This window comes from Ceratotherium simum, chromosome 7, assembly GCF_057802395.1.
Source record: "Ceratotherium simum simum isolate JZ-2026a chromosome 7, ASM5780239v1, whole genome shotgun sequence".
Lineage (NCBI taxonomy): Eukaryota > Metazoa > Chordata > Mammalia > Perissodactyla > Rhinocerotidae > Ceratotherium > Ceratotherium simum.
The window spans coordinates 23,803,800-23,815,678 of record NC_141906.1 but is presented as its reverse complement, the minus strand read 5'-3'; the positions used below and the strand labels follow the sequence as shown (position 1 = coordinate 23,815,678).

The 11,879-nt window shown below is 39.3% G+C and overlaps 1 protein-coding gene across 1 annotated transcript; it reads right to left on the bottom strand.

Annotated features, from left to right (window-relative positions):
• Window positions 1–1,407: 1,407 nt before the first annotated feature.
• Window positions 1,408–10,645, bottom strand: LOC101392394 (olfactory receptor 52E5). Its single transcript, XM_014791444.2, has 2 exons — window positions 10,572–10,645; window positions 1,408–2,538 (listed from the first exon to the last, which is right to left on the bottom strand). Exon 2 carries the CDS (start codon window positions 2,394–2,396, stop codon window positions 1,455–1,457), a length of 942 nt encoding a protein of 313 aa, XP_014646930.2. The 5' UTR covers window positions 2,397–2,538; window positions 10,572–10,645; the 3' UTR covers window positions 1,408–1,454.
• Between the last annotated feature and the right edge of the window lie 1,234 nt (window positions 10,646–11,879).

Here is an 11,879-nt window from a genome sequence, read left to right as displayed (position 1 = left end):
TCTGAATTTTTTCTTCTGCATTTTCTTTCCGCTCTATTTTCTGATTTTGCCATCAGGATAATGTTAAATTTTCTAAAATGATTTTGAATGCTTTGCAATTTTTTTAGTATTGCAAAACAGTTCATATAGCGCAGGAAACATATGAAAAAGTATTGTGTCCTGACCTCTTACTTGGAAGATAAATCTGCAATGCCTTTTTGTCGACTACCTCCATTCATCGTTTTGATCTGTTCAGTTTTTCTAAATCCTGTTTGTGTCAATTTTGTAATTCTATTTAGAAGATCATTTTTTCTTTACATATTTATACAAAGTATCATTTCTTCTGTTCGCTTCCTCCCTTATATTACATCACAGTCACCTTAGCCCTCTTCTCTGCATACTTCTTGCTCATTCAACCTTGAGTTTCAGTCAGGCCCCCATTTCCAATTAGAAACCCACTTTACGTTTTTACAGCTCCTAGAATACCCAGAGAAATCAATTGTCTTCTCTAGCTTCCATACTCTAATGAGAATGACTGTATATTTTGTCAGCAGCCACTCTCCTACAGTCTGCCCTAAGGCTCACCCTCAAAAGAACTGTGGGGGATGGGGTTTTCCAGAGACCTCAAGCCCAGAGACAGTCCTTTCAACTCTTCGGGCTTTATAATCTCCTGACTTAAGACTCTCTGACCAAGGTAAGGGCTGAGAGTCCCGAAGGAGCACCAAGCACTGGGGAAATCTGGAGCGAGACCTCACTTCATACCATGACTGTAGACTAGAATTGAATTTAGTAAGGTAGATCTACATATGCTAGAAATAACAACCACACCAGAAATACATTTATTTCCAAATCTTTTAGTGTTTTACAAGCTGCAAAGATTTTTGCAACAATTTTTTTGAGTTCAGAGTCCCAAATTAAAATTGCTCTATAGCATGTTATTGGCAAGGAGACTGAAGCTCAGAGAGCTCTAAGTAAAATTCTCAGGTAAATCTTCCAGTCAAGGCCAGAGCCCGAAATTAAACCTGGATCTATGACTGCTGGTTGATTTCTCTTAGCACTGCATCCTGCTTGGTTTTCAGGAAATCCCACATCACTTTTACAGGCATGAACTTCAGCTTCTGACATGTGAATGAAGAGAATCGTCATGTGGAAGGAAATTATTCAAAGCATTACTGAGGCTGCAACATTTTGCAAACCTTTTTCTCTCATTAGGAATTTTGTAGTATTGAAGGGTTTTAAATATGAAGTTTTTTTGTACTTTTCCTGTGGGAAAGTAGAGAGATTGTTTGGGAATCTTTGAGCTATGCCTTCCATTGGAGTGTACAAATTGTGAGGAATAGGGGGAAAATGTAGTGTGATTGGCTTGTATGGGAATGCCAGAGGAGTTTAACAAAAATATTTCCAGTGTTTTTTTCTGTTTTGATCCTACTATTGTTCCACTGAACATTTGTGGAAGATCCTCCTGGGGCTAAATATCAATAGCTTTTAGGGTTAAGCATCCTTAGTACACGCTCTCTTATCTGTTTTGTCCTGACCCCATAGATAACAGGATTAAGGGCAGGAGGAACAACCACGTACAGATTGGCCAGAAATATGTGGATGTAATGAGGAATGTTGTGACCAAAGCGGTGTGTCATGAAGGAGAAGAGTGCTGGCAGGTAGAAAGTTAACATAACACAGACATGGGAGCCACATGTGCTGAGTGCCTTGAGCCGAGCATCCCAGGATGGGAGATGGAAGACTGCACGGAGGATTTGGACATAGGAAAATCCAATCACAGAAAGGTCAATGTATCCCACTGAGAAAGCAATCAAGCCATAGATAACATTGACCCTAATACTGGCACAAGACAACTTTGCTAAGCCCATGTGTTCACAATAGGTATGGGGGATAACCCAGACACCACAGAAAGGCAATCTCAGGATGAGAAATACGAATGGAGTCACAAACACCAAAGTCCTGACTATGATGACTATGCCCAGGATGGCTATCACCTTACTGGTGAGGATCGTGCTGTATCTCAGAGGGTTGCAGACGGCAATATATCGATCTATGGCCATGACTGTCAGCACCACAGACTCCAGGCCAGTGCATATGTGGATAGTGTACATCTGCGTGATGCAAGCACCAAACGCAATCTCCCTGAGGTTGAACCAGAAAATGCCCAGCATCTTGGGGATGGTGGCTGTAGACAGGCCAAGGTCAGTGCAGGCCAACATGGCCAGGAAGTAAAACATGGGTTGGTGGAGGCTGTGTTCAGTCTGGATCACAAACAGGATAGTGATATTCCCCAGGAGGGCTATTAGATACACCGCAAAGAAGGGGAAGCCGATCCAGATGTGCACATCTTCCAGCCCTGGAATCCCCATCAGAAGGAAAGAAGAAGGGTGGAACTGTGTATTGTTGGGATGCAGCATGTTGATGGGAATTGGTTATAGATACATTTCTTGCATTTTTCTTGCTTCCACTGAGAGACCTTAACCTCTTTCATGGCATGTTGTCTATTTTCTGGAGAAAGAGAAAATCCATTCTTTAATTCCATAATACGGCAGAGGAGACCTAGAGAGAGAATATGAGGCACAGTTAAAGAGACACACTTACTTCAAAATATTTGCCTCACCCACCTAGAAAATCCTGCAGAAAATGTCCAAGTACAGCAATCCTACACTTCTCCTGTCTTTCTCCTCTTCAGTCTCTAAGGAAGAACCTGCATATGGCATTAAATTAGCAAACATTTATTGTTAATTATATCTGTAAATCAGGATGTACAGCATAAACAAGATGCTGTGTGTGTGTGAGTGTCCGTGTAAAATATCACTGGACTGGAGTTGAGGTAGAGATGGTGACTCAGCTAGTCTGATGGTTCAAGAGAATGATACATTCTTGCAAGGTAGACCAAGGTAGATACATTCTTGTAAGAAAAATTAAGAAGATTCTATGTGGGAGGGAACCAAGTAAAGGTGGATGGTTAGATAACTACTGTTTGGATCTGAGCTAAGAAATGGATCTAAAAAATTTAGACACATTGGGTGACTACTATATAATTCCAGCAAAATAATACTCCCTCCTAGAACTGCAAAGTCTTATCACTCACTATGTTATATTATGTCCCTTTCCTGAACAGATTAACACACTGTGCTCTCAGAAGACACTTTTGTGATTTATGATCTTCTTTTCTGCCTCCTTCATGTTGCATTATAATAATGAATAATCCCTTCATGCCACCTGGAGAGTGGCAATGACAATGTCTCTATCTTTTTTAAAGCTAGAGCATTACCAAGGTCAGATACTTGCTTTAACTTGGGAATAATCTAGTTTATGTTAGTGCTGTAGCTAGTTTCTCTGATATAGTGATGGATGATAATATGTTTAAGTTGGCAGCAGGCTTGTTTACTATAACAGTGGAATCTGTCTGGTGTGCCTTGTGTTGAGTCTGGATTGTAGCTGGCCCTGTGCCATGGTGGAGCCTGTCAGGTGCTTGGATGTGTGCAAGTGAGACTAGGCCACCATTAGAAATTTCGCTATTACAAGGTAGATTCTACGGGCAGGCTCTAGGCCATAGGTGTCATACGTATAGTGCCTGTGGCTTATTGGATCTAGGCAGTGCCACACCCAGGGCAGTGCCACGTGTTGTTTTTCCTTGATGCTCCTTTGAGTGCAATGAGTTCTAATATGGTGGTACCAATTCTAAAGAAAAAATAAATCCTGTGACATGGCTTTAACAGGGGCCCAAAGAACTGCTCTGGAGGTATAATGACATGTCATTTGGATTAGCATATGCTCATATTGTGCCCAATCATTAAAAATAATATGCTATGGAGTTGCTTCCAAAGATGTGCTATGATCTTGCCTGAGGGAGGGAAGCTACTTCATGATTTGCTCACTCCCTGGGTTGTAGTAGTCCAATCTTTTCCTCCTAATGTAGTCCTATCATATGAAAGTCAGTATCACCACCTTTCACCCACCAATGATGCTGGATTAGATTCACTCTTCTATTCACCTTTACTCCCTCCCCTAGCATCCAATCTGTCAGAGAATTATTTTTATTTCACTTTATAATAAAAAGAATAATAACTCAGGTGGTGCTAGGAAAAGAAAAAGTCTAGCTGACATGTGCCAGGCACTTGCTTACTGCTTTACAAGTATTATCTTATATAAAGGTTAAAACAGATCTGAGATTGGTACTTCTCCTGTCCCCATTTATGGAGGAAGTAAATGAGTCTTGGGCCAAAGGATTAACAACCATGTCTAACTTAATAATTGCTGTTAATAATCAGCAATTTTTAAATAGGTAAGCTGGGAGTAACAATACTGATCATGCAGGGCTGTTCTGAGAATTAGAAGTTATAGACATGGGATGTGCCTACTCTGCCTGCCCTGCATATGGATTCTAAGTAAACATGAGCATACTTATTATTATTACTGATGATGAGAGGAAAAGGAGAAACGTTTCCTGAGAGCACCTCTTTTCTTCCCACTTGCCACTTCCTGCCTTTAAATTCTTATTATTTCTCATGCAATATATCTCTTATCTTTATTAATGCATAACATCTTTCTAATTACAAAGATTTCAAAACTTTGAATAATTTTTCACTTACTCTAATTCTTTCTTCTTTTGTAGTTAATTATTAAGACCTGTTGGTTCTGTTTCTGAAATTTCTACATATTTATATTTATATCTATATTTTAACTTCTATTTTTGTATCTATTTTTATTGTCGCTGATATTCTTTGACTGACCAACATTGTTAAACTGACCTGTTACCAAATTGTTCTGTTTGGCTTTTGAGTTTCTAAGTTTCCTCCAATCTAATGCTTCCAGAGGGATCACCCACAAATGCCAATATAATAATCACTCCCTTAATTGTGGAATACAGTTATTACTAGCTTAAAATATTTAATTTTTCCATTGCTATTTTGAAAGATTAAAGAAAACCAGAGGTTATATATCACAATTAGTTGTACTAATTAGGAAACTATAGAGAGAACTTTGTTAGCACAAAACTTAAACTACAGGGCTAAATTATTTAACCTGTCAGTGAAATAAGAAACAATAAAGAGTACCTAAATTTGGTGGAATTAAGAATGCAATGGGAAAAAAAATCAGCAAAAGGAGCAAAATTTGTGTTTAAGTTTAATTTCATATATTCACTGCTTCCTGTGACTAAAAACACATGTCCTCTTCTGTGATATGCAACTTCCAATCCAATAGTTGTTATTTTTAACCTCAAGCCTATATGCTTGTATTTTCTATAGCACTAGCTCTGGAGAATTATATTGTTCACTTAAAGTTTTAAACTAATTTTGGTTAGGAATTTGAATTTACTCACTAACATTGTCACAACTAACCAATTAACTTCACAATGACCTAAATGTTCTTGTCGTAATTAAGCTCAATATATGAGAAGTTGTATAGATTCTCTTGTACGTGAAGAAAAACATTTCTAGACTCAAAGTCTAAGATAGCCTTTCCTGTTTATTGAATGTATCAATAAAATTAAAATGTTTTTATACAAGTTCATTATCATAAGCAAGCAAAATCTCCATCCTCTGGGGACACAAACTATGACCTATAGGCCAAATCTGGCCCACTGCCTGCTTTTACAAATAAAATTTTATTGCAACACAATTATTTCCATTTATTTGCATATGTTCTATGGCTGTCTTCACTTTAGAATGGCAGAGTTGAGTAATCATGATCAGGTGACTATCAGGTAGGCTTGGGTCAAAAGAGAAGCTGACCCATCATGAAGTTGAATCTGAGGCCTCCAATGATACTATGGGAAGCTCTGGAACTGGAATGGCTCTTCTAAGTTGTCCCACAATGAGGCAAGGAAGCCAGTTATTTGTATTCCCATGGTATTCAGTTATTGCCCATGGGCCACCCTGTGTGATGAGATACAACTTTGGATGAGGCAGTTCCTTTGGTCTGAGGGCAATTCCAGGGAGGGGTGCAGATGTAAGCTCTCAGCGTCTGGTATTCCCAGCAGCTGGGACATAGGGGCATAGGGACCGAAAAGCAGATCTGGGAGGTGTACCACAGTGTATACTGCAGATGGCATTGTGCTTCTATTCTCTCTTGGCCTTGTCTTCTCCATCAGTCTTAGGAAACTTACTCTTTCCTTACTTACTTTTCTGCACTTGAACCTCACACTTCACTGTTTCCTCCCTCTCCACCTGCAAATAGTCTCTATTTCTTGTGTCAGGGGCAAAAGTTTAATTTGCTGTTGGCCGTGGCTTGAAATAAAATTCTTGTTCACTCATAAATCTTTCTTGAATGCATCAGACTTAATCTCCACTCCCAATGCACACACACACGTACATGCATGCACATACACATACACACACACACACACACACACACACACTTTGGTATACTGCAGAAAGGCTTACAAATCTCCGTGCACTCCAGGTAACTGTTGCCTGAGAACACATGCTCTGTTTTTGTCTTTTCTGGACTCTAGACTGTATCTCACGCAGTCCTCATTACATCAGCTTTCCCATTGTCTGGAAACCAGAAATAACTAAAGATTTTGCATATGGCATGACTATGACCAGGGAATAATAAATCCTTCATCTATTAATTTCCTTCTCATCTTCATGAAATGCTCTTCTCTTTTGGCTTTTAAAACACATCTCCTGGGGCCAGCCCAGTGGCGCAAGAGGTTAGGTGCGTGCCCTCCACTGCTGTGGCCCGGGGTTTGCTGGTTCGGGTCCCGGCTGTGCACCAATGCACCGCTTGTTAAGCCATGCTGTGGCGGCGTCCCATATAAAGTAGAGGAAGATGGGCACGATGTTAGCCCAGGGCCAGTCTTCCTCAGCAAATAAGAGGAGGATTGGCATTGGATGTTAGCTCAGGGCTGGTCCTCCTCACACACACAAAAAAACACATCTCCCTTTTGTTTTCCTTCTGACTCTCAGAACACTACTTGAAATTTGCTTACTCCTTGTCTTCCTTCACTTTTCCCTTAAGTAGTATTCTGTCCTTGACTGCAGTCTCTGCTCATGCAGTATGCCTCACAAGCATGCTTTCATTGGCTTCCCTAAATGCAAGTACCACATTTTTTTCCTGGTGATTCTCAAAAATTTGTTTCTAGCAGACTTCTTCCCAATTCTTTATATATCTCTAGTTGCTTTGCAGGATGTCTCCCCCAGATATAACTGAGGCACATCTTATTTAACAAGCTCTGTACCAAGTTGATCATCTCTACTCTGAAACCATTTCTCCACCATTTTCCTCAATAGGTAATGATGTTTTATGCAGACTATCCCAGGAAAGAAATCTTGGAGATATCCTCAGTGCTTTCTTCTTGCTTACATTCTCTCATGCTTCAGATCCAAAAATTTATCAATTCCTGTCAGTTCTCCACTCAAACACACTTATATATAATTGAATAACCACTAGGTGCCTAGTGCTAGTGTTCGAAGTACTGGGTGGAAAAGTCAAATCCAGGCTTTGCTCTCATGGATCATATAGTCTAGTGAGGGAAAACAACATTAATCAAATCACTCAAATAAATATAAAGTAACAACTGGTCTACAAAGAAGAGTTACTGTACACTACAAACTTATGGGAATGCTTTCCTTAAGGAGTGTTAACTAAATTGATAGCTGAAAGCTGAAAATCCACCAAGTGAAAGAGGAGAATGAGTGGAGAAAAATCTCTAGTTAATAGTAACAGGAGGGGCAAAGACTAAATGATGGGATCATATAGGCCCTTGTGGTTAATTTTTAGAAGTGTTACCTTTATCCTAGAAACAATGAGAAGAAACTGTAGGATTTTAAGCTACAGTGTAACATAATCCCATTTGCATTTCAAAAAATATCACCCTTGCACTGTCAAAAATGTATTAAAGACAGCAAAAGCATTTGTAGTTAGATCAGTTAGAAAACTATCAGAGATGGCCAGATTGAAGATGATGTTATCTTGTACCATGCTGTTAGTGATGGAGATTGATTGGAGCAGGTCAACTTTATAACTGTTATTAGGGTTAGCATTCAGAAATAGCTATCAAATCTATTTTTCTTCCGCTTTACATCAACTGAGTTAATTAAGACTTCTATAACTTTTTATCTTAAATTTTTCTGTAATTCATCCTCTTCACTAATGGCCCCCAATATTTTTCCCTTGAAAAACATGACTGATAAATATAATCCCACAAATAAAATGTGATTGAGAAGCAGTGATTCACATCCTAACAGAAGGGAGCAGGGGGCTCTGTGCAGAGCTAGGGAAGAGGGATCAAAAGCTTACATACACTTTGAGAAGTCCTCTGTTCACTCGTCCTGGTGGCATTTAGGGTGGGTAGGGGGTGGAGGTTATTTCACCTGGTTGAATATGTTATATTATTCTTCCAATAAAATATTAAGCCCAGGTATCAAGGCCCTAAAATGTTTAGATTGTTACATGTTCTAATAACTACTCCCAATGACCTAAGTTTTTCACTTTCTATATTTAGAATCATCTGTAAACTTACTTCTCCTGCCACCCTCTGCCCTCATCTGTCATATTATAGAAGTTCCCTGTTATTAATCCTTTAATTCACTTGACAAGTATTTATAGAGTGCTTACTATCTGTCAAGTAGTCCTCTAGATGCGGGCATGCAGCAGGAATTGAGTCTAAGTTCCCAACTTCTCCCAGCTTAAATTCTAGTAATGCCAGTATTTTGCTTCTTGGTCTCATGCAAGATTTCTACTGTCATAGTAATCCTTCCATTTTTTTAGCAGTCTTTGTAGGGCAACTTTCTAAAAGGTGCTTTGGTGTTCTAAATATACTATGGATTCGGAATACTCCTGGTCAATAAGCTTACCGTCATTGGCAAAAATTATTGTCTATCTAGATCACCACCTCTGCTGCAATCACTCCCATTTCTATGACCACAATTGATGCAGTCATCTTCACCTTTTGTGTGCTTAGTAATATTTTTTGTTTATAAGCACTTTCATGTTTACTATGTAAGTTTATCTTCACCATAACTCTCTGAGGCTCTCTCTTCCTCTCCCTTTTGAACCTTTCTCTTCCCTTTTGGACGCTCAATTCCCTGGGTAAACTGTGGTGAGCTTCTCCCAGGGATTGGCTTCCATCCTTTGCAGCAGAATTGAATAACTTCTTTATCTAGGTTCCTGGGATTCCCATCTCTCAACCCCTCTGTGCCCCACTTTCAGATATGCTGTAACCTTCCCCCACTAGGATGACTGTACTCAGTGCAAGAGGTTTCTATTCTGAGACAACAAAATAGAAGGATATAGTGAAGGAAAGACTTCATTTGTGCCAGCTAATAAGAGTTACCATTGGTATTTTCCCTTGTGTTTGCATATAACTTTCTTTATCCATATGTTTGTATCTGCATATACATTCCTGGGTTTGTTGATATCAGTTTGTTTATTTAGCACTGTGAGTGTTTTTCTGTGTGCTTTTGTGTTAGTGACTGATGTGTGGCTATGAATCCAGGTTATTCTCAACACAATTCCTATCTCTCTTTGTTGCTACATGGCTTGGAGTTGGCTCTATCTACAGAGACTCTGGCTGAGTCCCTGGAGCTCCATCATCCCATGAATCACTTGAGTTACTGTCATTGTGAACCCTCTTCCAGCATAACCAGAAGTGACTCACCTACCTCTGCCCAGCATCTGAGAAATTGCTTGCGAAGAACTGGATGCCACAGACTGCAACCTGCATGTGACTGAGTTCTAAATAGCCAGGGCCAAGGAGTTATACAAGAACTCTAGTCCCCTGGGAAAGGCCTCTCGCAGTGGGCTGTGTCCCTGGACCTGCAGTGTAGGAAAGAAAATTTCTGTATCTCTGAGCATAAAGCTCCGTTCTTTCCGGTTAGATATACCTTCTGGTCACAGATGATCTGCAATCTGCATCCTCCAGGAAGTACCCTCCCCAAACAGGTCCTAAGAGTCTAGTCAGTCAGAGGCATAATGGCCTCCCACCAGCACTTTAAATCTCACTGTGGTCCCAGGCGAACACTTACTTTTGGTGGACAAGCAGTGAAAGTGGGGAAAGAGAAAAACCTGTAGGGAAGAACCCAGCATTTCCTCAAAGTCAGCTCAGAAGTATATGTACATTTGGTAAAAGGCAGAGCCAGAGTTCTAACGTAAGTTTCCAAACACTGAGCTATATCTGTTTTAAAGATTACATTGTATGATTTCTGTGAGAGTATAGCACCCCCTAACACTCTATATAATATTAATAGAAACATGAAAATAAATATATATTTATACAAAGGAAAGCAGCTTATCATACATACTAAGAACATGACCTTTTTGTCTACCTATTTGTTCTGTGACCTTGGTCAATTTAATTTGCCATTCTAAGCCTTGGTTTTCTCACAGGGAAAATGAGAAAAAATTATACTGACTTGTAGGATTGTTGTAATGATATAATAGGATAATGCCTAGAAAGGGCTACTAATTAGGTGTTCAATAAGTATAAGCTAAGTCAATAACAGTTTAATTGTCACTTGAGCCTTATACTTAAGTCATGGTCAAATCAACTACATTTCTTGAACAAATAACAGAAGATCTCATGTGAGCTATCAGGTTAACTACCTGCAACTTTTCAGGATATTTTACATATACTTTACTTGTATAGCTCCAAGGTGAGTAACCATCTTCTCTTCAGGGAGCCATGATATCTTTTAAGATAAAAGAGTGTAAAGGATAAAAAGTTAGTGACTCTTCTTGATCATTTATAATATTCTCTACAAAATTTGGTATATCTGGCTATACGTTTTCATATCAATATTTTTGAATTTCAATATTCATTAAAGCTTTAGAAAGCTCAACTCTGTATTAAATATCCGTGAATCTTATAAAGCACATAAAAGAATACTCCTAGAATATCAGCTTAATCTTCATCCCACTTTGGGCTTTGGAGAGAGATTACTCTAAAATTATGTGAGAATATGTAGGCATACAAACATTAAACATAGACGGTGATTATATGATTATTCCATTCCTTCCTTTTTTTGTTGTTAATTTTAATCCTCAAGGTAAACATACCAGATTGACTTCAAAGTGTATTCGTCCACATGATTTTTTTCAATCAGCATTATTTTGGATAACCCTTGTGCTGTCTAAAAGGATAAAAACAAATTCAAATCAGGCCAGCCCCATGGCCTAGTGGTTAAGTTCGGCACACTCTGCTTCAGTGGCCCAGGTTTGGTTCCTGGGTGCAGACCTACACCACTTGGTGGCCATGCTGTGGAGGCGACCCACATACAAAATAGAGGAAGAGTGGCACAGATGTTATCTCAGGGTGAATCTTCCTCAAGCAGAAAAAAAAAAAAAGAAGAAGATTGGCAACAGATGTTAGCTCAGGGCGAAACTTCCTCAGCAAAAATAAACAAAGAACAAAAACTCTAAAAAAATTCAAATCTCTTCTAAGGGGACTCTGAGAACAAAAATAGAGACAATATCTAATATCACAGATATACTCCTGAAAAAAATAGTGTAGAACAGTAATTGAAAGGAGAATACATAAAACTGCTGGCGTTCAAGTTTTTGTTCAGAGTTTTCCTCTAGCTCTTCATTTATGTGGACCAATGTGCCAGAATCTTCTCTTTGCCTCTCCAGGACCACTTCATACTCCATATCCTAGAGGACTCACAAGTATGTGTTCATCCATAGCCTCCCTTGCCTTTTGCATCTGGTTGGGTTCAGAAAATAGAAAGCACCAGTGGGAGGGTAGGAAGAGAGTAAAGTCAAGGTATTTATTCTGGTTTCCACCTGCTCTCTCCTTGCAATGACCAGCAGGTCATCATGGGCTGGGAGAGTCCCTCAAAATAAACCCCAACTCCTGTCAGGTAGGTTTCTCTACATTGTTCTCTGTGTCTCTAGATTCCAGGAAACACTTCTCTTTAGGCCGAGAAGTTGTAAATATCCCTCACATT